The 25,286-nt window shown below is 41.0% G+C and overlaps 3 protein-coding genes and 1 long non-coding RNA gene across 6 annotated transcripts in view; 1 reads left to right on the top strand and 3 right to left on the bottom strand.

Moving 5' to 3' along the window:
* PRSS12 (serine protease 12) overlaps window positions 1–474 on the bottom strand; it is a 99,709-nt gene extending 99,235 nt beyond the window's left edge. For both annotated transcript variants that reach the window (XM_088792628.1, XM_019744510.3), the window contains exon 1: window positions 359–474. The gene's annotated coding sequence lies outside the window, so the exon portion shown is untranslated. The remainder of the gene's footprint in view (window positions 1–358) is intronic.
* Window positions 49–17,923, top strand: METTL14 (methyltransferase 14, N6-adenosine-methyltransferase non-catalytic subunit). Its single transcript, XM_019744511.3, has 11 exons — window positions 49–257; window positions 2,046–2,134; window positions 2,470–2,557; window positions 3,664–3,744; window positions 4,112–4,199; window positions 5,922–6,012; window positions 7,180–7,321; window positions 9,863–9,955; window positions 12,107–12,223; window positions 13,836–14,046; window positions 16,690–17,923. The coding sequence occupies exons 1-11, from the start codon at window positions 192–194 to the stop codon at window positions 16,992–16,994; spliced, it is 1,371 nt and encodes a 456-aa protein (XP_019600070.1). The 5' UTR covers window positions 49–191; the 3' UTR covers window positions 16,995–17,923.
* Window positions 518–13,840, bottom strand: LOC141572768 (uncharacterized). The gene is made up of 5 exons (XR_012498263.2): window positions 13,182–13,840; window positions 11,219–11,584; window positions 8,648–8,765; window positions 7,436–7,589; window positions 518–647 (listed from the first exon to the last, which is right to left on the bottom strand). It is a non-coding gene; the product is annotated as an uncharacterized LOC141572768 (long non-coding RNA).
* Window positions 17,924–22,412: 4,489 nt separating the features above from the next.
* SEC24D (SEC24 homolog D, COPII component) overlaps window positions 22,413–25,286 on the bottom strand; it is a 76,973-nt gene continuing 74,099 nt past the window's right edge. For both annotated transcript variants that reach the window (XM_019744507.3, XM_019744508.3), the window contains exon 23: window positions 22,413–23,242. In XM_019744507.3, coding sequence (XP_019600066.2) covers window positions 23,102–23,242 — 141 coding nt within the window. In that variant the 3' untranslated portion in view covers window positions 22,413–23,101. The remainder of the gene's footprint in view (window positions 23,243–25,286) is intronic.

Below are 25,286 nucleotides of genomic sequence, written 5' to 3'. Positions count from 1 at the left end.
GGAGGCGGGACTTCCTGGATGGCGAGCCAATTCCGGGCGCGCCGGAAATGTCTATTGGAGAAAGAATGAAAGGTACCCGCCACCTGAAGCTCCAGGCCGATCTCGTGTTCCTGAGACTCCGAAGCGGACTTGGGCGGGGGTTCACCCGCTGATCGCCAAGTTCGCGGGGAGTGGAAAACAGGAGCTGGGACATGGACAGCCGCTTGCAGGAGATTCGGGAGAGGCAGAAGCTACGGCGACAGCTCCTTGCACAGCAGGTAGCGGGCCCGGGAGGGATGGCGAATGCGCGTGCGCAGCCGCCCTCGTCCCTTTCCCGCCCGCTCGCCTTCTCCCGACCCTCATCCCCGAGCTTACTTACCCTTCTGGTTCTTAATTCCTCGGTGCCCTTTTCGATTTCGTGTGGCGGTCGTTGTGGTGCTAAGGCGAGCGCCATGATTGGTTTTCAGCATCCTTTATGGAATGCAGGCCTGGTGTCTGGGCCAGTGCTCAGTGATGAGGATGCAAAGCTTTGGTCTCGGTAATACGTCACCGCAGTTCACGCAAGGGAAAGTGACGTCGTCCCCTGAATTTCTCTTACCTATTTAAATGGTCTTCTGCGTCTTGCCTTTCCTCGTGGTCAGCGCCTAATTCTTGAGATTGTGGCTTCACTGAAAAATAGGTTTACAGGGTTTTTAGATTATATCTAAAGACTGGATTGAAAGTAGCTGAAGTGTAAATTTTAGATTCTTGTGCATTGCAGTCCACTGTGCAATGTACAGTATCCTCGCCTTCACCCACAGCTAATATTTGAGTTCATACTCTGCATGTTACAACAAACCACCGACATCAGTAGCAGTATTTTTATTTTCACTTGATAACGAAACAGGCTCTAGAGGTAAAGTAATTTTGGCTCTGGGTCAGTGAGTAAGTTGACACTTCCTGCTTAGTAGAGTACAGATGCGGAAAATGCAAGTGGTGCGTATCTCTACTTAAAATCAGAGGCAGTGTTTCACATTCTACCTTTCAGATCAGTAAACGTGATGGAAATGCTCACGGGCTTTAATGAGGCACCTTACTGTGATTTTTTTCAGTGATAAATCTCGGTTTTAGTACATGGAAATCTGAAATCTACCCTCTTTTATGACTAATGAAAACACTTACGGTATAGTGTTAAAAATACAGGGATTGGAATCAGATCTGTTCCTGTCGCTGTGGTATTATAATTTTGGATTAATCAGGTATCTTTTCTAAGCTTTCTTTTTCCCAACTTCTTTTACCATCATATCTTCAAGTGGCTGCTTGTTGCCACCAAGTAAAGTTCCTGCACTTTAGTTTGAATTCAAACTCTGTTTGACTCAAAATGCATCACATCACAGAACGATTGTTTGTTGAGTGTCTTTCTATGGGCCAGGTGCTAGTAGCTCTGCAGTTCAACTCTGAATACCACGTAGCCCCTGCCTCAAAGAGCGAACGGCGTACATCAGATCTGATCATGACTGCCATTTACTAAACCCCTTCTGTGTGTCAGACTCGGCTAAGCTGTTTACATACATTCTTTTCAATCATTACTGTTTTTAAGGAATTAGTAAAGTTCAGTATTGTGCCTATAATCATAAAGGCTTGGCTTGAGTAAAACTTAATAGCTTTTCATCACAGCATGAGCTAAAATAAGGTGTGATGTGTGAGTTGCTGGATGCAAAGTGTCCAAGTGCTTACTACGCTATAAACACTATATGTTAGCTGCCCTTTTTTGGTTATTGCAACTACTACTAAATCGTGTTTTATTATTTACTTTAAAAGATTGGCAAAGTTAAGTGTCTTAATTTCAAATGTAACTAAAAGCATAAATGGATTTTAGCTGTCAAAATCATTCTTAATGTGGTTTTGTTCCAAGGTCATTTCCAGTTTGTCCTGCAAGCTATTAATCAATCCATTTGTCTGCAGAAGTACTTAGAGCTATTGTGTTTGGTTTTTCTTAATTCTTTATATATTAAATGTGGCTACAAATAGCCAGAAAGGCTATCCAGTGCCTTGTGATCTAAGTTTTGACTTTTGCTTTTTCTCAGTTGGGTGCCGAAAGTGCTGACAGCATTGGTGCTGTGTTAAATAGCAAAGATGAGCAGAGAGAAATTGCTGAAACAAGAGAAACTTGCAGGTCAGTTGAGTAGTTTTTTTAGTGACATGTTAATATTGTGAAAGGACCATTGTTTTAATAAGCAAATAATCTGAGGTATGAAGTGTGTTGTTACGAAAAGCCATCAAAATAAAGATTTCAGAAACACTGGTTTTTATTGATTGTGAATTATGAAATGTTTCCTTTATCAATCAAATTGTGTGACTTTTTAGGTGATTTATAAACTGGGTGAATAGATACCATTTAATCAGGAAAATTTTGCCGTATTCTGTTTTTATATCTGTTAGTTAATATTAATAGATGTGTTTATACATCTTGTGGATGTTTGTGTGTGATACTTCAGTTTTAATTTTCAGAGCATCCTATGACACCTCTGCTCCAAATGCAAAACGTAAGTATCAGGATGAAGGTGACACAGATGAAGACAAGATGGAAGAATACAAGGTAAGTAGAGACGGGCAGTTCTGTGGTCAGAACAAGTAAATTCTCACAATAGTAAATTCTTATCCAGGAAAACAGATTAGACAGAAACTGATTATTAAAGTGTCCAAAATAATTGTCATGTATAGTACACACATGTATAGCTGAGCATATGTATAATCAGTTAATGAGACCTTTATGTCAGTTTCCTCATTTTAACAGAAGACTTGTGTGGATTAAATTAGGTGATATATATAAGCATTTAGCATGATGCCTGGTAAGCACTTAAGAAATAATATTCTTGAATAAAAGTAAGGAGGTAAGTGTAGCAGAAACTTTGGATAATTGGATTAGGAGAGGCTAGTGCTGTCTTGTGTTATGTTATTCAGTGTTAATATAGGGCAGTACAATTAAAATATTTTGGAAACTCATGAGCTAGACAGCAGTGTAGAACCGTTTCTGAAACAGGTCAAGAAAAAAACCCAAGTTTTAAACTTATAATTGCAATATTTAGTTCAAAGAATTATGATGAAAAACCTAGCTCCATTTTTTTAAGTTCATTGTTATACAACTATATTTAATAGAGAACATGCATTATTTCAGTAAATCTCTAGGTAATTCAGTGATATAATTACCTAATCTTATGAATACTGTCTTGTGTGTTACATTTTGATTATGTTAACATGTAGTTAAATATTTGCGATTGTTTTAGGTCAGATCATATGTAATTCCCAATATTATGACATTTTTGACCTATAAAAAGTTTTATAAGGTTCAATCTAGTAGAAATAAAATTGGCCCATTGGTGGTTACATTTTTTGATTCAAGCTAAATTCTAAAATTTATAATACTATATTTGAGATTAAATAATTCTAGACAATTTGGTCAGAACAAAACAGTATAGATAAATATTAACGAAAATGAAAAGAAAATTTTTGTTTTATTAAAAATAGTCAACTAGTTAGATCTAATGATGAGAAAGCAAAGATTTTAATGTTTGACTTTAATGGTAATTTGAACTTAATTATCCACTAGGGAAACAAAATCTTTATGTTTAGTCTTAAGATATCATAATACATAAACTATTCCTCCTGTACATGAAATGTTCCACTTAATCTTCCCTTTCCAAGGATGAACTAGAAATGCAACAGGAGGAAGAGAATTTGCCATATGAAGAAGAGATTTATAAAGATTCTAGTACTTTTCTTAAGGTAAATAAATAATTTTCAAATCTTACAACTGGTCACATTTCAGCTCTGTAACTGAAAAGATTTTAAATACCTATTTGTTTTCAAGATTTTTTTAGTTATTAAGGTATCATGATAAAATCAAGTATTTTAAAATTATTCATGAAATATATACATAGTCTTCTGATACTTGGCTATTTCCGATGAGTAAGTGCTGTTAATGTCTGTAGCTACTAAAGAGTAATACTATCAGTTGTGGTGTTTTCATATATTATTAATTTTTTAATCTGTCAATAAACTTATATTTTGTATAGCCTCATAGTAAAAGACAAAGTACAGAAATAATGTATCAGCGTGTGTGCTATTTAATTTAATTTTGATTTTTCTTTAGGGAACACAAAGTTTAAACCCCCATAATGATTACTGCCAACATTTTGTAGATACTGGACATAGACCTCAGAATTTCATCAGGGATGTAGGTATGTCAGATTTGTTGGCAATATGCTATCACTAGCTCTTGATTACATGCATGTAATGTATTTCTCTTGTGGATTATTTCTAACATTTTTCCTGACTTGGTTTAATACTTCTTGCAAGGCAGATCTAGTAGCAACAAAGTCCCTCAATTTTTGTTTGTCTAAGAAAGTCCTTTTTTTCCTTCATTTTTGAAGGATAATTTTGCACAATACAGAATTCTAGGTTGGTGCTTTTTTTTCTTTCTTTCAACACTTGAAATATTTCATTCTTATCTTGCTTGTGTGGTTTCTGAGAAGTCAGATACAATTCTTTGTTCTTCTTTAGGTACAGTTGTGTTTCTTTCAGGATTTTTTATCTTTGATTTTCTGTAGTTTGAAAATTGCAATCCTGGGTGTCGTTTTTTTGGCATTTATCCTGCTTGATGTTCTTTGAGCTTCCTTGATCTATGGTTTGGTGTCTGACCTTAATTTGGAGAAATTCTCAGTTAGTGTGGCTGCAAATATTTCTTCTGCTCCTTTTTCTCTTTCTTCTTCTGGTATTCCCATTACAGGTGTGTCACACCTTTTGTAGTTGTCCCATAGTCCTTGGATATTCTGGGTGTCCCCCCCCTTTGCTTTTCAGTTTTTGAGATTTCTATTGAAATATACTCCAGCTCAGAGATTTTTTTTCCCTCAGTTGTGTCCACTTTACTAATAAGCATTACCCCTACATTTAAAAAAATAACTTTATTGAGGTAATTCATGTACCACATAGTTTACCCATTTCAAGGATATAGTTCAGTTTTTGTTTTTTTTAGTATATCCACAGGTTTGTGCAGTCATTACCACAATCTAATTTTAGAATGTTTTCGTCTCCCCTAAAGAAACCCTGTGCCCATTAGCAATCACTTCCCATTTCCTCCCCCTTACCTGCCCCCGCCTTAAGTAAACACTAATTGACTTCCTTTCTCTATAGATTTGCCTTTTCTAGACATTTCATATAAATAGAATCATACAGTATGTGATATTTTGTGACTAGCTTCTTTCACTTAGCATAATGTTTTCAGGGGTCATTGGTGTTGTAACATGTATCAGTACTTTTTTCTTATGGCAAATAATATTCCATTGTATCTGTGTATAACATTTTGTTTATCCATTCATTCGGGTTGTTTCCACTTTGAGGCTGTTATAAACAACACTGCTATGTATGAGGGTTCCAGTTTATATACGTGCAAAAATATATATATGTATAAATTGGAACCCTCATAGCAGCGTATGTATGTGTGTATATATATATATATATATATGTATTATATATACATGTGTTTATATATATTATATATACATGTGTGTATATATAATATATATATGTACGTATGTATAGTATATATATTTTTTTTATTCTGAAAGAAAGGGGGGAAAAGCATGACAGGAAAGCAACTGGTGTGTCCCTTCCTGAGAACAGAATGGTTAAATTTGATGTTATGAGCAGATTATTTTATTAAATATGAGAAATTAAATGGTTTGGTCAGTTGAACTGGGCTGTAAAACATCTGAGTCTTTACCTGCTTATGGGGTTAGAATCCTTACATATGAAATGTTTAAAAATACTCAAAATTAGCTTTCTTAAAAGGACATGAGAGTAACATGATGTGTGTATTGTTTTCCTGAGAAAGCTCATAACCTTTGAATTCTCTAATATTAACTTCAGTTGTACTGAAATGTAGGATTGCCTGTTTTTCTCAGGTTTGGCTGACAGATTTGAAGAGTACCCTAAGCTAAGGGAGCTCATCAGGCTGAAGGATGAGCTAATAGCGAAATCCAACACTCCTCCTATGTAAGCATTTTCAAAAATGACTTCTCAACTCAGTCCTAAAATATCGATCTCTTTATCCTGTCTAACCTTTCTGTTTAAAAATAATTCAATACCTAGGTAAGGTTAACACAACTTTTATATTTCTTCTTTATAGTAAAATGTATTAGTTTAAAACTTCAGTGCTGAGTACACAGTAGGTTCTTATTTTCACTTTTTCCAAAAATTTGCCAAAGTATCTTTAAATACTTCTCTTCTTAGAAAACCATTCATCTTCATTGTATCCTTGAGGTTACTTAAAATATTTTTAAATGATTTTTCTTCTCAAAAAGTAATTTGTTTATTGAAGAAAGTTTGGAAAACTTAGATGAAGGAAAAGAAGAAAATGAAAATTATAGCTTAGGATGCAGGGCTATTAACATTTTTGGAATATGGTAATTCATTTTGACCTTTATTGAACAGAATAATGTTTTCCTCAGAAATGCGTATAGGTCTTTGAAATTGGAGAGTCTGCTTATTTCACATTTAGCTTACTTAGAACATTTTATACATTGAACAATTTGCTGAAATGTATGCTGTTAGTGATTAGAAGAGCCACAAAGAAGTCTGCGTATGTGGGGAAAATATTAGTGGACTCTATAATATCCTACTTAAAAATACTCTTAAATTTGAAGCATTTTATATTTAAATGTTTTATACTCAAAGTACTTTCATATTATGTGGAAATAACCTTTCATAAAAGGCTAGTGATGATTTATACTAGGTACCTGGAAAAGACTATTAATATAAACAAAATTTAGAAACTGTTTTTTAGAGGGAAGAATTTAAAATTATAGCAAAATAGTTTTTCTAACCTAACTGAACAGTTGAGAAAAACAGTAATGTGATGTTCCTTAGAAAATGCAGGTGATACTGGAAAGGGATTGAGTCTTCCATCTGAATATGGATTTCCTGGGTAAAAAGAAGAGAAATCTGTGTTCTGATGGACGTGGGGAAATGTGATTTCACTTTGCAGTTTCCTTATATCCGTGTCCTATGGATGGACCTTGGTAGATGCCCCTCCATACAGGGCATTCAGTAATTGGCTCATGGTTGCTTTGTAAGTTGTGGTTAGTAACATTTAAGATTTGTCCTTCATTACCATCGTAAGGTATTTGAAAATCTCTCACTCTTCATGCTTTACTCAAATAGGTACTTACAAGCAGATATAGAAGCCTTTGACATCAGAGAACTAACACCCAAGTTTGATGTGATTCTCCTGGAACCCCCTTTGGAAGAGTATTACAGAGAGACTGGTATCACTGCCAATGAGAAATGCTGGACTTGGGATGATGTATGATGAAACTTTCTACATTGTAATGAATTATGTAGTTTTCCAATGAATGTATGTTTATTTGATCAGAAACTAAGATTATAGATACCATCCCTACTTTCTTAGGCGTCATACCTGTAGATGTACAGTGTATATCGCGGCTGAAGGCCTATGCACATTAACCGATATCACACTCCCTTTTTGAGGCCCGCGTGGCACAGGTAGTGAGCGAGCAGTCTGCAGGAGATGCACAGTTCCAGTCTCAGTCTGGATGGACAGCTAGAAAAGTCTAGAAACAGACAACGGTTGAGAGCTCATTCTGCATTTGGTTAGTTTTAGTAAAATCAGAGTATAAACATATACATAAAATACGGTTTCTACTCTTTGAGGAACTGACAGTATGATAGATACACAGGAGACATAATTTCAGTATAACTGTGATAAAGGCACATTTTTCCTAAATAAAACTAGCAAGCTGATTAATTAGTTAAAAAGTGTCTGTTTTTACAGGTCAGTAACAAAAATACCAAATATTTATTAATCATCACTCTGTACTATGTCAGGTGCCATGTGCTGGACATTCAAAGACACACGACGCAGTGTTTGGCCTAAAGGAGTGCACGGGTGAATGAACACTGACCTACACAGACCATGTTCCCCCCAAAAGAAGACCTCACCAGAAAATGAGCCCTAGCATGATTTTTCAGGCTGACATCCCCTGAACATAAGCCCACATGCATCTTTTGGAGCAAACGGTTTTATTTTCAGGGAAACACAGTAGTAGCATTATTATTTTGTTAGTTCAGTAATGGAGGACTGACTGCATAAGATGATCCGAGAAAACCCGCCTGGGGTAGGAAGCCAGGGCATGTGAACAAAGGAGGGGCACGTGGACAGTATAAATAGAGAAGTTGGAATTGGCCAGATGAAGAAAGGGGTGGGACAGGCATTTCAAGCAGAAGAAATAAGTATGTGTCACACACACACACACATTCCTACATAGGTTTAAACGTTGTTTAGCTAAAGACGAGTGATCCGCGTCAGTGAAGAATACTAAGCAAATCACTCTCTTACACTGCATGCTAAGCATGAAGTGGTGGTTTCTTAAGTAAGTGCTTGTATCCGTAACCAAAGCACACGACCACTACTGACTCTAATGGGAAAAAGACGACTCGTGAAAGCCTAATGCTTTTCTTATTTACATTTTATTTGTTTTATTAACTATTAGCACTTTCTTTAGGGTATTATCATGTAAAGGTTAAATGCTTAGGGCTCTGGGGCCAGGCAAAACTATTCAACATGCATATAAGGAATTACTTTGTGTCAAAAGCTCTGTTAGTTTGTCACCTGTGATTGGAGCTCATGTCTTCCTTGACAAGCCTCAGACTGGCGAGAGGAAGTGAGGTCCGGCTTGACTGCTGGCCGGAGAATGATGAGGTTTACGTCCAATTTTCTTTTCTTGTGACTAAACTGAGAAATATGTATATTAATTACCCGTCTTGATGAGGATATGGTGAAATAAACATTCTTAAACACCATGGGAAGGAACTTAAATTTGTGCAGCTGTATGGAAAGCTGCTCAGCAGAAAATATTAAGAGCACGTCTTTAACCTCGAGTCTTGGGAATCCTGTATACTGTACACACAGTTGTTTATTTAGATTCCTATGAGAATATGAGATGAGGTTCCAAGACTTAAAAAGTTACAAGTATGAAAATGAGTGGGTTATATGATTGTAGCTTATTTCCATTATTACTGTCAAGTAATGTTTTTCTAACTAGATAACTTACAGATGATCGGTTATAACTTAAATGGACCTGTTATTCAGGTAGAAGTTATTTTCTTAATAAATGAAACTAATAAATTTTCGCTTTCGCCATGGTCTCTCAAACTTCTTAACTTTTACAGAGCTGAAAGAAAAAGCATACTATATAAAACGATTGCTTCTATAGTTTTTTATACATGATATGGTATTCCCAAAATTTAGAGATTTAATTATTGAAGAACTTTTTTTTAATGTGACACACTCAACACATGTAAGGCAAACAAAAGTATAGATTGTATTTTGTTGGCATTTCAGACCAAGTAATTATAATAAAATTGATTGATTTTATCTAGAACTGTTCTATAGATACTGGAAACCAAGTTCTCCCCAAACATTTCTTGTGCTGTTTCATTTTAATTTTGCCCCTAACTTTGGGGTAATTTAACCTGCTTTCCATTTCAGTTTCTTTTTCTGTAAACGGTTGTTCACAAGCTACATCTTATAAAATTCCATAACTATGGTTTCTGTATCCTCTAGATGTGAAAGTAAATGTATATATTTGTATGTGTGCACGTGTGTGTGTATGGTCTTGATATAGAATAAGGAAACGAGTAGGACAAGAAGTTTTAAGGATAACATTTCATTTCCATTATGTTTCCTCATGAAAATTAGTGCATTTAAAGAATGTATGTACTGAAAGTCCTGATAAACCTCAAGGATTGTTCTGATTGTTCTTTTGAATTTCGGATGAATGGGAAACAAAATACATTTATGCCATATTGTTTTGGTTTCTTACAGATTATGAAGTTAGAAATTGATGAGATTGCAGCACCTCGATCATTTATTTTTCTCTGGTGTGGTTCCGGGGAGGGATTGGACCTTGGGAGAGTGGTAAGACGGTGTTTTCTAAAGTGGATTTTTCAAGTGCATAAGAAAAAAATATAACACATAGCAAGGCATAAGATGTTTGAAGATTAACGTTTTGTCTATTGTATCTTGAGTAGTACTACAATCTTAAGAAAAAATGTTCAGAAGAGAATGTACAAAGGGCAGTATCCCTTAGTTAACTAGTACTAGGGATGAATACATCAAAATGTGATTTAATACAACGGCAGGAAGAGAACAGTTTAGAGATTTAAAACTTTACATTACAGCTCAGAAGCAACCTGCTTAGTGTCCTTTATTCTCATTATGAGTAGTTTAAAAGTAATACTTTTAAATGCCTGAGTTCTAAGTCGAAGAAGCCAGATCGCATTGGAAAAGTAACATGGGTGAAAATTAAGTTATAACATCTCAATTTATTCTATGTACCTTATGTTTAATCATATTTCAGAAGTTTTTGTTGTTTTGTTTTGCTTTGCTTTCCTTTGTTCTTATGGGGTATATTAGATTTCTAAAGGGAAACAAAATAACACGCTTTTTAATCCAAGAACAGTGGGAACATTGTGGTTATTGGGAGTCTTCAGTGTGTTTCAGTTCTGCTGTCCAACAGTGACACTTTGGGTAAAGAGATACTTTTGTGGGTTTCAGTTTTATCAGTTGCTATTGGATGATACTTTCCGTTTTAGGACACATTATTTGTTGCACAGCAAATGATCTCATTTAATCCTGGTAATTTTAGGAGGTATCCATATGACAGGTAGAGAATTTAAGTAGGGTTACATTGGGATACATTGTACTCAAATTCTGAAATTCTATGATTACTTTGTATATAACTAGCAAGTCTGAGACTATTAGATAACTTCATTGCTTCTGTTACTTACTAACTCCAAGGTAAGACTGTACTACTGGGGTATGTACTTTTTTGGCTGGCGCTTCCCAAGATGCTATGGGAAAACTACAAAAATAGAAACCTGTGTTTTTATAGGTATATTAGTACTTATCTTTTTATTTCTAATGTCTAGCTTTAGGCTTTCCTCCCGCCCCCAAAATTAGATTGAATGTGATTGGGAGGTTTTATCTTACTTATTTATGTTACACCTTAGCATATTGGTGAAAGCAGATTTTGGGCAAAAACAATTACACAAATAGTGCTGCATGAGAAAGACTCATGAGGTTTTGGAATTGATTAGGGCCTGTAGGACTTAGGATCTTGTGATGTTTGAGGAATATCCAGTGCAAAACAAATCTATGGCGACAGGAACAGACACTGACCTTGATTTTTGAGATTTTAAAATAAAAATCCAGGTTTCATTTGCGGCGTGTCTCCCACTCACAGCAAGAGCGTTCCTGAAACATGCGTAGATTTTTGCCCCGCTGTGTCTAAATGTCTTGATCATGGTGCCAGCGGTATTGCACTTCCCTTTCCTTATTTCCCACTTTGCTCTTCAGTCAGCTGGGTGAGGACTCGGTCTCGGGCTTTTATTCCCAGCAGCTAGACGGCATCACGTGGTAGGTCGTCAGTGCCCCGAGCGATGCCGTAGCTGGTACTTGTCATGTGTTCCTGTGTAGCAGAGTCTCGCACACAGAGGTTCAGGTCTCTCTTTTCTAGGTTATATGAAGATGAAAGTAAAGCTTTACCTAGTAAACACACATAAATAATCATTTTAGGTCTTGGAATTTTCTGAGGTTTAGTATTACATAAAAGTAACATTTACAAGACTCTCATTTGAAAAGAAGGTATCAATTAGAACATTTTCAACAGTTTATAGTTTGTCGGTAGATAGAAAATTGAGGTGGTGGGAGTCAAGTTATCTTTTGGTTATTTTATGATTAAAGAGAGGCTGAGTGTTATGGCTGAAAACCCACTTTCTGTTGGTGATAGTGGAAGGTGGTATGAAAAGAATTGGAGTATTATGTAACCTTCCTATGTTGTGATGTTTAACTTCCTGTGTTGTGATCGTTACTATGTAGAAGTTATATATGTATTCTGTATAAAAACTAGCATTTCCTTTTTTTATGTTTCTGCACTATAATATAACCAAATACCTGTGACACCTTGGAATTTAGTGTCACAAACCTCTAGGAAGTTTTTTAATGCTGGATGGTTATTTTAAGTATTGATTCTTTTAGCTAAGGATTTCTTTTTTTAATTATTTCTAGTGTTTACGCAAGTGGGGTTATAGAAGATGTGAAGATATTTGTTGGATTAAAACCAATAAAAACAATCCTGGGAAGACTAAGACTTTAGATCCAAAGGCAGTCTTCCAGAGAACAAAGGTATTGCCTATACTATTTCATTATCCTTATTTTCATTATTTTCTCTCAAGCTTTTCCAAATGACTATACTGTCTAATTTTGCTGCGAGGTCATTATCTTAAACTTGTACAAATGGCATTATAGTAATCCATCCAAGGTAATTTAATTGAAGTATAACTGATTTACAGTATTCTATTCAGGTGTACAACCTGGTGACTGAATATTTGTATACATTACAAAGTGACCCGATGAGTCTAGTTACCTTCTGTCACTGTACAAAGTTACTATGGTAGAATTGACTCTATTTTCTGCTGTTCATTGCATCCCTGTGACTTATTTATTTTATAACAGGGTTTTTACCTCTGAATCCCTTCACCTGTTTCACCCATCCTTCTACCCCATCCCCTCTGACAACCACCAGTTTGTTCTCTATATCGATGAGTCTGTTTCTGTTCTGTTTTGTTTGTCCACTTCTTTTGTTTTTCAGATTCCACATGTAAGTGAAATCATACGGTATTTGTCTTTCTCTGACTTATTTCACTTAGCATAATGCCCTCCAGGTACATTTATGCTGTCGCAAATGGCAAGATTTCATTGTTTCTTTTGTTTTGTTTTTTATGGCTGAGTAATACTCCAGGGTGTGTGTACACATGTACACACACCACATCTTAATCGATTTTTCTATCGCTGGGCACTTAGGTTGCTTCCACACCTTGGCTACTGTAAATAATGCTGCAATGAAATGAACATAGGATATGTCCTTTAAAATTAGTGTTTTAAAATATTTTATTCACTATGGTAGCTGAGGCCCCACCATGCTAGAGGAGGTAATGTGTGTCCCTCTATGTGCCATAATTCTAAATCAGATACGGGCTTGGGTACCTCTGACCCACAGAATTTTTCCCTGTCTCTAGGCAGCAACAGTCATAGCTGGCCAGCATAGAGGACTTTCTTCCTCTTCCATTTTTCTTTCACTTACATAAGGACGAAGATGCTGTCCTGCCGTCTTCCGCTCTTCAGGGAGCCACTGGTGGGAGGGTCTTCTGAGTCTTTCGTGGCCTGGAAAATGCTTTTGAAGGGAACCTAAGCCACCCTTGCACTATTCGTGGAGTCAAGTGAGAGATTAAATTTTTATTTACTCTACTCCTGCCATCCAGATTAAATAGAAAAGGTCGAAGAAACAAAACAAAAATTTGGATTTTCCCATTGCTTATGTTCAGTACTTAGAATTCTCCACCCATGTTTAGAGTCCTCTCTCCTTGTAAAAAGGCTTACTTACACCTTGTATATAGTTTGATCTGGGAGCATATGAAGCCATTCTGAGGTTGAGTGCCATGTTTCCATAACTTGAAAACAAGCGATCACCAAATGTTGCAGAGAAGGCGCCCCCCTGGTCGTTGACGCAGCTCTGAAATGCGATATGTGACGGCCCCAGAGTCAGAACTTATATCCAGCGTCCCGAGCAGTCTTCCCACACCCGGAAACCCAGTAGTTCTATTGTACTGCTCATGGGACTGTATCCCAGAGAGTCAGAGAACGGAGGAGGGTTTCGGCATTGGGGACCTCAGCGCTGTAAAGCGTTATGAATACGGCTTGACGGACAGACTGAGCGGGGCGCCCTGGTGCTTTGCAGGAACACTGCCTCATGGGGATCAAAGGGACCGTCAAGCGCAGCACTGATGGCGACTTCATCCACGCCAACGTCGACATCGACTTGATTATCACGGAAGAGCCTGAAATTGGCAACATAGAAAAGCCTGTAGAGATTTTTCACATCATTGAACATTTCTGTCTTGGTAGAAGACGCCTTCATTTATTTGGAAGAGACAGCACAATTCGACCAGGTAGGACTTCAGGAACATGAAAGAAACTTTCTGGTGCCTTTGGGAGACGGGTGGCACGACATAGCTCACAGCACTGTGTAAAATACGGTTCTCATGATGGATTTGATCCCCCCTCTTGCTGTACTTCAAGTATGCCAGCGTCCTGCCTGGCTCCCACGCTTCTGCGCCTCTCCTCTCACTGCCTGGCAGACCTCCTCACAACCCTGTCTAAACCTGCCAACTTCCCACTGCGCCGCCACCACCACCACCACCCTTTCCCCTTAATCTGTTTCTTCATAGCACTCACCGTCATCTGTAGTGTAGATTCTTCTGACTACGTCTCTCTAGCAGTCTCATGGAGGGCAGACGGTCTTACTTCTGTCTACCCAGCATTCACAGCATTCAGTAACCATTTGTTGAAGGAAGCAATGCATAGGTAGAAGAACCTAAGGAGTAGAGAGAATCGATCATTAAGTGTAGTCACAGGTATCGACATAAATAGCGATGTTTGCTTAATGCCCATTTTTATGTATAACTTCTCTTCAGTGGTGTTCTCCATCCATTTAGCTGTGGCCACTTGATCTACTATAGATTATACATTGTATCTTTCCAATAGGATATCCTTCTATCTGGATTTGTACCTGTTGAACAAAGTTAGACATACAAATTTTAGTTTTTGCTTGCAAACTACCATCTGATTGTTTCTTGTTCCCCATTCTTGCAAAAATTATTTTAGTGTTAACTGCAGTAAAATAAACTCAGGAAGGAAAACCTGGGGAAGTTACAGGTTGCGGGTTAACCACGTAAATAACAGTAGGAGCAACTGAGATACACGTCTTCCTCCAGGAGGTAGTCTGAGGTGTATCATATATTGTAGGAACACTAGTTACCCTGTTTAAAAGGTTTACAAAGTGCTCTATGTGTCAAATGTGCTGAAGCCAGCCCATGTTAATCTTCTTGATTTTTTTACAATTTTTGCCTCTAGAAACTGTAATAAACACTGTTGCAGTGATGAGTTTATAGGTGGGAGGAGGAGTCTGTTACAGTTTAGTCTTCAGAGATTTCTGTTTTATTCATGTAAGAGGCAGGGTGGCATGGAAGAGACACTATTAGCTATTTTTATTAGTAAATCTTCAAGTTTCTGTGTTGTGTTCCATAATACCACATCCATTCCAAAACCTAGACGGGAGCAAGTGAAAATCTCAGGTTCAATGCTCAGTGAGGCCACGAAGGTGCCCACGTGCTCTTTGATCTGATGGGCACTTCTCTGCCTCCAGGGTACTTGCCACGGGATGCAACACAAGGCACGTGTGATTTACGTGTTATTCTTTTACTGAAATATTACAGGAATCTTACTGTACCTAGGTACTGTTGCATACCAATGAGATTTTAAACAATGAACGAACTGTTGTACAAAAATGGAATCACATTTTGGAATGTGATGTTTATAAAAAAATATTTTGCATTTTTATAGCATTTTATGATGGACCTAACATTCTAGGAAATAACCTTAAGGATGTTGGGGCAGAACTATTGTGAACCTAACTTTTCAGATGAAGAACCTAATTCTCACAGGTGACTTGAGCTGCCCGAGGGGATCCCGCGTGTCTTTGTGGTACTCCAGAGGCGGGTTTCCACTGTGCCCCCCAAGGGTGTCAGTTATGAGTCACCACACCCAGGGGACCCCAAAGCATGATGTCTCTATTGGGCTTTTACAGTTAACTGTAGTTCCTCCCATTCCAGATACAATTTAATCCATCAGAAATCATCCCCCTTAGAAGCACAGCTGTCTAGCAAAGTAGTTGACAGAAATGCCTTTTTAACCTATAGAGGACGTGTGCAAGGATTTCTGGGAGAGAAAGGACCTTCGTTTCATATGAGACGTGTATTTGAATTGGATGTTGAAGGGTGGAATGTGCAGCAGGCTGACAGGATGGAGAAGGGAGCAGCACAGGTGGAGACGGCCGTGGCAACGGTCCCTGGTGGGTCATGGTTTTCCTCAAGTGAAGCTGTCATGAAATGTGGTCGGAAGGTTGGTTCTAGCCTCGTTATAAAAGGCTTTAGATCCATACTGGTGAATCTGGGCTTTGTGGAAAGCCCTGGAAGTTTGCACAGACAAGTGACGTTTCAAACCCGCTTTGCCTGAGGCTTCCCACCTTCCGAGGGAGGGGAGGTTATGGCATCCAACGCAGGTGCAGAGGCCGGACCTAGTAGGAACCCAGGGCGGCAGGGGGATGGGAAGACTGGAACAAATGGGGGCAACATGGTCATGGTTGGATTTCTAGGACCAGCAACTGGGCTGGTTGGGGTTGGCAGAGTCAAGCCAAGAGATGGTTCCAGGGTTTTAATCAGAAACCCGCAGGTTATGTAGAAGTACGTTTTCACTGAGGTAGTGGATGATTTATTTTTCCAAGTGCTCTTCTCACAGAATGTGAAACGTGGATGGAGACAATGAGGGAGGTAAATTATAAGTTAGTCTGAGAGGAGAAACAAGGTGCCTGTGTGTGAAATCTCTAGGACCAGACTAAGTGCCGTGTGTTCTGTGAATCAGTCGATACCGGTGAGTGACAGGGACATTTAAGAATGCACTGCAGATTTGCAATAGCTCCTGAAGGGTCAGGAAGAGAAAACTGACACAAAACGATCCTTTTTCCCTCCACCCAGGCTGGCTTACGGTGGGACCGACCCTGACAAACAGCAACTACAATGCGGAGACGTACGCCTCCTACTTCAGTGCCCCTAACTCCTACCTGACGGGCTGCACAGAAGAAATCGAGAGGCTGCGACCCAAATCGCCCCCTCCCAAATCTAAGTCGGATCGGGGCGGGGGGGCTCCCCGGGGTGGGGGCAGAGGAGGCACTTCCGCTGGTCGTGGACGGGAAAGAAATCGATCGAACTTCCGGGGAGAACGAGGTGGCTTTCGGGGGGGTCGCGGAGGAGCTCACAGAGGTGGCTTTCCACCTCGGTAAGTGACGTCGAGTCCGTGCCCCTCCTCCCTCTGGCCTGCTTGGAACTGCAGACGGGACACCTCGTTTAGTGCCTGGGTTCAGCTCTCACTTAGCTGTGGGACTCTCTCTGCCACACACACTGGCTAGTTTGGTCCAGGATGCGTGTGTCCTCCCTTTGTCATGTGCATGTAACCAAACAATGGAACACAGATGCCTTCACTTCCAGAGACTGAGTTTGTTCTCATAGATCCCAGCTAATTACAAGGCTTTTGCTTTTTGGAAATAGTTGACGGGAACAGTGGGAAAGCCCAACCTGTGCCACTGCTGTCACAGCCGATGGGAAGCCGTTCGGGAGCCTTGACAGAGTGGAGTTGGGCCAGATGGTAACTTTCGGGGGGGGCGGGGGGGCAGTAACATGTTCTTCATGAAACAAAAAAAAATCTTAAACTTAGATAGAATTTGACTACAGAAGAAATTGGGAGACGTTGAACAAAATCCCCTCTTCTCAAATCAGAACCTGCTGGGGAGGTGTAGGGCGGGTATCCAGGGCTAGAACTCCACTGTGGACACGAACTTGAATCGCCCTTCAGTGCAGTTGCAGATTCCATAGCAGAGTGAAGGCAGCGGCCACAGCAGAGACCCCTGGTGACCAGGCGCCTGCTTTAAACATTTGCGGGCTTAAGTTCTTGGTGATGAGGAAAGGACACACCTTCACACTTGTTACAGAGAAAATTTCATGTAAAACCTGTTGCAGAAAACCCTGAACTTAAGAGAGCTTGGAAAATGGAACTGCAGTTGCCTTTTTTTAAAACCGTGTTTTTTTAAGGGACTCACTTTGCAGATCAGTTCGTTGGATAAGACTTTATGCTGTCATTCCTCTTTCTATGCTGTAACTTGTGTTTTAAATGAATCTGATAAATGAAATACCGTTACTGTTCTTGATAAATGTATTTTTTATTTTGTGTATGATTTTTCTAATGAAACTTGAAAACTTTGCAATCGGGAGCCTGTTTTCTGGAAGTGGAGTTGCCGCGGTTACCAAATGAGAGGGCTGAGCTGAGGTCAGACTCTCGGTCTGCGATGCACGTTGGTGGCCACTGTGCTTTTCGCTGCTCGTGCTATCCCTGCAAGGAGGTTATAGTGTTACACTGAGACGCAGTCTGAAGACCAGGACTGAGTTTTAGAAACAGGCTTGCGATCCTGAAGCCTCAGGAATTGAACGTGCTCGACCCGACAGTACTTTCTATACAAACTGTGTGTGACTGATGCCTTTCTTGACGTGGCGCTGATGTGTCACAGTTGATTAGAGGTTTTACTGAAATAACGGAGTATTTTCAACTTCAGGAATTATAAATTATGGAGGAGAGAACTGTATTTGTCAAAGCTGGCCTTGGAATGAGGAAGGTGAAGAGAGATTTCAGTTGCCCAGTGTGGCTCCTTGGAAACAGCAGCTAGGAAGTGACCTGTCCTGTCACCGGACTGTCGTGTGGTCCATGCCCTGGGCCCAACCAAGTGAGGGCACACTGCTGGGGCTTACCTGGCCTGGCCCCTGCGAGGTCTGTATCATGTCATCTTGCAGAGTTAGGGAGGGCTTTGGAGGTGGAGAGCTAAAGGGAGCAACAGCCCACCACATTTAGAACCGAGCAAGTAAGTAGGCGGTTGGAAAAGAATGTAAAGGTCTAGAATTAGCACTTTTACAATGTAATGCGGCGTTTTTATGATGATGGAGCCCACTAGTTTTGCCTACCTTTCCTTTTGTTCAAAGTGGCAGTGTCATTTTTACAATAGAATCTATTCATTGAGGAGAGGTTTCCAATGAACACTCATTACTCTGACTTTGGAGAGTTACATTTTCACAAAATTACCTAGGAAGCACCAAAAATAATTTTTAGTTGCTTCATTTAATGATGCCTTATTGGGGCCAGAAGTTAATAATTCTGAAAGACCCCTACAGTTTTTCAGTTCTAAAGTTCTAAGATCATCATAGCTAATACCACACACAGTTACAGTTATAGGCGTTCCAGGCCAAACCTCGGTGTTCACTGTCGGGGCAACAACTGCCTTACCTGTCTCCTTCCAGAAGGTGGGGGGCAGGACGCCCACAGCACTCAGTTCCTTTTGACCTTCATCACTGTGCGTGTGGCGGGGAGAATTGATGGCGTCAGCTGGAACCGATTGCGTGCTGGGAACACCACACCCAAATACTCCAGAACCAGCTTCGACCCATAGGGACGTCAGTCAGCGTGTGCTGTGTTCCCCATGAGGCGGCGCCATGTGAGGGTTCAGAGAGGGGAAGCTGGCAGCCAGGGCACAGCCACAGGGGGCGGTAGTTCTGCGTCAGCAGCCTCCTGTAACCGTGCTTGCTGAGTACAAGAGCCCCCGACATCCGGGGCTCATAAACGTGGAAACTCACGCGGGTCCGTTTCAGGCAGGAAGGGAAGGGTGCCTGGGATGACTGCTGCCTGCTGAGGTCCCCGTGTTGGGGCTGTTAGCACCAGTGCGTCCTTTTCATGTCTGTTAAAGTACTGTGTACCCGTCATAATTGCTGAATGACTGCTTTCTGATTACTTACAGCAGCTTCCTTTAAAATTCATAAGGTTTTCATCCTGAAGTTAAGAACGTAAGGGTTGGTCTTTGAAGTATATAGTTCCAGATTTACTGATTTGTTAATTAACATAATCTTTATTAACTTGACCAAATGATGGCCCAGTTGGGACTCATTCTAAATAGTAGTCTTTGAAAGTTTCCTGTATTTTGGGAGCTATTAAAGACATAAGTGTTTGCTTGTAAGAAAGGCCTTTCTTGGAACAATTGTGTCACGTTGGGGCCCATGTAGGACTTCCAGCATTATCCATCTTTGATGTCTGGTGACGGACTAAACTTGATCTTGGGTCTCAAGTAGATGCAGTCAGTTGTGAAGCTATAGATCTAGGGATTCCCAGAAAGACCATTTACCCAGCAAATTGAGTCCACTGAAGTCTATATTTATGGAAAAGCCACGGTGCTTCTGCTCTCCATCATTTACTAAGATACAAACTGCCAGCTACAACACAGAGAAAAGACTGCCTCACTGAATCTAGATAATTCTTTTCACTAAGCCCTTTTTCCAGTATTGGACAAAATTTTAAGTTACCAGTTTTAGCATGTGTTATAGTTCCTGCCTCTTACTGGAGGAGCTAATAAACAGGGAAATCAGGGAAGGTAGGTCTTTCCAAAAATATTACTAATTCAGACTAGAGGTCAACAGTATCTAGTGCATACAGGAACGAAGTATATGATACAAACCAGTGACACGAGCCATGGGTTTGTTTTGTGGTGGAATAATTGCCTTTTTTAGACACATTTTGTTTGCGCATTAAACACAGGAGTCTCCATTTCTCGTCTGTGCCATTTTCCCACTTGGATGGGTTTTCTCAGCTCCTCGAAGAAAAGGGGAGCAGCTCAGAGCCCCTTAACTAACAGCCACTGACGACCTCAGGGCCATGGAGACCCAAGGCAGGTGGGGACAGGGGCTCACACCCTGGGTGGGTGGACATCACTGCTTAGCTCCGCTGTCACCACAGAAGGCAGTCTGTCTCAGACGTTCACGTGCAATCGTCCTACATGCGACTTTCATGGAATTAACGTTTCTTAAACTTAACTTGGCTGGCTAAATACCACATGCATATTTTAAATTTTGGCCTCTAAATATGTGACCAAATTGACGAACACAGGAGGAAAAATAGTTACTCAGTTGGGACAGGAAACCATCACATTTGAACACGTTGTGTAGTTGATGTACTTTGGAGCCACGGAGGGGCAGGCGTAAGGTGAGGCAGTGATGGAACTAGGCGCCACTCACCTGTGCAGTGGAGGGGAATGCAGGGGCCTAGTCCTGTTACCATAAAACCACCACCACACCCTTCTGCCCTGTTGCGTGTTCATCTTGTTTTCAAAGCAGAGGACAGTCAAATGCAATTTTGTCCCGAGTTACCCAGTTTAGTAGTTTATGCTGCTTAAATCACCAAGGGAATTGCTTAAATGCCTTAACTGAATTTGCTGTCCTTTTGTAGGTTTACGCTTTTTAAGACAACTTCTGGATAGGTAGTACCTACTTTAATTTTGAGTAAAGGAGAGGTTTTTAATGTAAGACTGTTGCACAGCTGGATGGATGATTTGGCCTTGTCCAAACAGCGAGGCTTACCTGCATGGTACACAGGAGTGCAAGGTTATAGCGTACTTTCCCACTGCTGCGTCTTACTGAAATAAGATTTTTAAAGCATACTGTGTCTCCCCGAAAATAAGACCAGGTCTTTTTATTAATTGTTGCTCCAAAAGACACATCAGGGCTTATGTTCAGAAGATGTCATCCTGAAAATTCATGCTAGGGTTTCTTTTCCGGTTAGGTCTTATTTTCGGGAAAACACGGTATAAGCATGATTAAGAATGCTGTATTTATAAAAATAATTCCAAATCAAAATTTAAGAAAATATAAGCACAAACATGAGCTTGTCAGCCAATTAACTCCCTGAATTTTAAATGCCACCACCTCCTTGAGACGATGCTGACGTGATACTGGGTGAGGGTGGCATCAGAAGCTGTTGGGGACGTTCCCAGTTCTGACTGTCATTGCAGCTGATACCTGCCTTGTATCCTCTGGGTTCTGAGCCAAACTGACCTTGTTCTTTGTGATTTAACACTGGATCTTCAGGCATTAAGTTCGGAGTTCTGGAACCATGTTTGTGAGGACATAGTTTGCGAACTGGAGGAGTTGGCCTGGACAAGGGACGTGACAGGGATACGTGATGGCCTTTGAAGCCTCTGGAAACTGCTGTCAAGTAGAGGGAGAACTCACCTGTGGCCCCAAAAGACAGAGAGCTTGCACAGAAAGGAGACATTTCAGGAAAACAGTCTGCTACGTACGATTTTCTAACAAACAGAACTCTGCAATGGCTTCTTGGGCAGGAGTCACTGCTCCTTAAGCAGAGGCCAGACAGCGTCCACTAGAGGGAACAACTAGGGGATTTCTATTCGTCTTCCAACCAAGTTTTTTTTTTCTTTCTTTTATCCAGATTGGTCAATCCGGTGTTTTCAGCAGTTAAAATTTACGTAGTTTTCCCCAAAGATTTGCCTGTTCTGGACGATTACTGAGGAGCCTTTCTGGAGGGTTTCTGGCACTTTAGTGCATAACGCCCTCTAGTGGAGCTGAAGTTCAATTTCAGGTTATCTTTCCTTGTCCAAAAACATAGATCTAAATTTTGATCTTTACTCTTTTGCTTTATTACTACAGAAACATGTTTCCATCTGACTGAACATTAAATTAACATACCATCCCTAATTACTCCCTGTCTACTGTCATTAGGGTCGATTTCCAGAAGTGAAGGTGGTGCCGTTGAGAAATCTCAAAGGTGTGCCTTGAGTAAGTGATGTCCAAGTACCTAAAACATGAATCCTACCTGCTAAGAGCATATGAAGTGATTTATTGATACTGGTTAAGATCCATTATATACAGGTAGAAACCTTTAAAATTGTACAGAAAACCATTAAGAGTATTGATAAAGGCAGTTTTATAGACAAAACACAACTGGAAAATACTTTCAACATACATAACATACAATTATGAAAAAAATGTAGAATACAAATTGTTCTACCAAATAGATTCCAAGGTTATTAAAAGTCTGCTATGCAAACCTCAAGTTGGAAAATGTGTTCAGTGGGGTTACATGGTTTAAAAAATTAAGTATAATGTAAAAACTAAGTGTTTTTTTTCCCTCACTGCAAATGGGAGAGGAACCAAAACAATTTTTTACCCCAAGTCTATACATTTTGAAAAATAATTTATATGTCTACCACAAAGAAAGAAAATTGAGAATGTTTATAGTTCTGTAAACTGTGCCTTTCATGAAATTTAAACTGTGTCAGTGTTGACAGTTAAAAATTGTGCAATCAGAAACAGATTGTTCCCTTTAAGGTACAGTTGGACCTTCACTGGCTTCATACCTGAGCACCAAAGCTGAAGTTCTAAATGCTTCTTGGAAAGGCAATCTGAAAATGAGCAAGAAATCACAACTAGCCTGCTATCACCTGGAGAACGAGGCACCAAGAGGGGGACATCGCCATAGAAATGCAACATCACAATAGAGGTTCCATTAATTCAGCAGCTGACAGATCTCCTTGTGCACACAGCACAGGAAATCCACGTAAGAGGACCCGCCATGGAGTCCCTTGTCCTCCACCAGGAACTGTCGGAAAACCATTTCTGGCTGTTCTCGCTGCTTCACTATCACCAGCTGGGAAAAAACAACAACAAAGTAGCTGATTATAAACATGTTCTGGACGCAGCTCCACTTCATATGCTTCAGTTTCACCAAAACGGCATAATGTCCACTGTGTGGGGCCTGGGAGGACGTGGGAAGGTGCTATCAGCCCAAGTGGAGAGTAGCTGTGATCCCCAAACCACGAAAATTAAGACATACTAAGTGGCAACCAGGAAACACAAGCACCATGCTATGGGAAAGGCGTCACCGTGCTGGGGCCTGTCGCCTGGGTGGGGAGCATCTTTGAGCCTTCAGGGCCAGGGCAGGATTTCCTAGGATGTGGGGTGCGGTCAGAGAGCCATCCGTGTGCCCGCCACGTGCCAGAGACACAGCTTGGCTGGATGGGAATGCGCACGACGTCTAGAAGCTATTGGGAGCTTAGGGACGTGCCACCATACTGGTGAGTTGGGGCTATTGTAGGAAACACGATCCAGGGACAATGCTAGCAGCAGTGGCAGCAGGACAGGTAGAGAGAATAGAACACCGTCGTGAGCTGAGGGAACCCGCCGGGAAGCAGTAGAACATGTGGGTGAGAGGTGACCAGGCTCTGAATGCAGGCCCCTCGGTGGAGAGGGTGTAGATGGCTGCAGCAGGCGGTGGGCCGCACGCGCAGGATTGTTCCCTGCTCCAAACCCTCTCGGGCCGAGCTGCCCACCTGCCCGCCACTGTAGCCACCAGCCACGTGTGCCTGCTGAACCCTTGAAACAGGGCTGGTCCGAACCGGGACGCGCAGTGAATGTGAAACCCACAGTGCATTTCTAAGTCTTAGTATGAAGGACCAAAGGGAAAACTCAGTTGTGGCTTATACTGATTACACGTGGAAACAGTAACATTTGGAGATACTAGGTTACAATACTAGGGGTGCCAAAAAAATGTATATACATGACTTGTATTCATCTTTTGTTATGGGTATATACTGAGTATTACAGTTTTAATAGTTTTTCCTTTCTCAACATGTGTATACGTTTTTTCTATAGTTAAAAAGATTTTTAAGTTTTAAATGCGGCTACTGGAGAGTGTGGAGTGGCATGAGTGGACAGCTGCTCCGGGGAAGGGCCCAGAAGACGGCAGGTCTGTCGTGACGGCTCCGGGCCCATCTGTCTGCCACCTTCCTCACTCGTTTCAGCAATCCGAGCAGATGATCAGAACGGGCAATTTCATACCTGTTGCGCCACGAGCGGAGCCACCCATGTACAGCAGTGGCCCCCACCTGCTCCCTGCACAGTAGGGAGAAGCCCCCAGAGCCTACAGTGTGGGCATCACTGGCCACCGCAGGGCAGGAGTGTTGTGTTGCTGTCGGGGTGGCAGGGAGACCGTTGGTCTCTGTGCTTTTTAGTTATTAAGTAGAATAACTCAACACAGCTTGCTTTTTTGCCTTTGTGTTATTTTGGCCTAGGCCCTCAGCTGATAAGCTTTAAACCATCTGGATCCTATAGAAATAATGTCACAACTGGTGCTGCTAGCAATACAACCCAGCTAATTCCACGTGGGTACGGACATGGGTGGTGCAGGCTCTCGGGAGTCAGCCAGGCACTGGGAGGTGACACCAGAACAATGTGCAGAAACGTCTTCACGGGCACGGAAGGCGTGCGCCCTGGTGAGCTGGCAGCCAAGGCTGCTTTCTTTTCATTTGTGTTGTGTCCACCTTCTCCCACGTGCCACTGGGACTCCGCTGTTGTGCATGATGGACGAGCACTGGCCACGTGACTGAGGCCAGTGTCACACACGTCAGGCCAGCACTGGGCAGAACGAGTCACGGGCCCCCGTTTTATCCCCTGTGGGGAGGAATGGGAGGAAGTCCCTGCTGCTCAGCGGGGGAGTTTCTATGGCTGCCGCTCACTTGGGGTAGTTGCTGGGTGTTCCTGTGGTGCGTGCTGTGAAACCGCCTCTGATGGTGTGTGTGCCATGCTCTGAGGTGGGAAGTAGAACGGAATGGAGCTCACTGTGGGAGGAGCCGCGCTGTAAGGTGAGGTGCTTAGCTCCTGCTCTAGCACTGGAGCCTGCGGACCAAGCGGGA

The sequence above is a fragment of the Rhinolophus sinicus genome, chromosome 15 (assembly GCF_057876585.1).
Source record: "Rhinolophus sinicus isolate RSI-liver-muscle chromosome 15, RSI-T2T, whole genome shotgun sequence".
Lineage (NCBI taxonomy): Eukaryota > Metazoa > Chordata > Mammalia > Chiroptera > Rhinolophidae > Rhinolophus > Rhinolophus sinicus.
This window is presented reverse-complemented; position numbering and strand designations above follow the sequence as displayed.

Excerpts from the sequence above, each read along its gene's own strand:
- METTL14 (XM_019744511.3), top strand. The coding sequence starts at position 192 with ATGGACAGCCGCTTGCAGGAGATTCGGGAGAGGCAGAAGCTACGGCGA. Across the intron at positions 258-2,045 it reads GACAGCTCCTTGCACAGCAG|TTGGGTGCCGAAAGTGCTGA; the intron begins GTAGCGGGCCCG and ends GCTTTTTCTCAG. Across the intron at positions 14,047-16,689 it reads AGACAGCACAATTCGACCAG|GCTGGCTTACGGTGGGACCG; the intron begins GTAGGACTTCAG and ends CCCTCCACCCAG.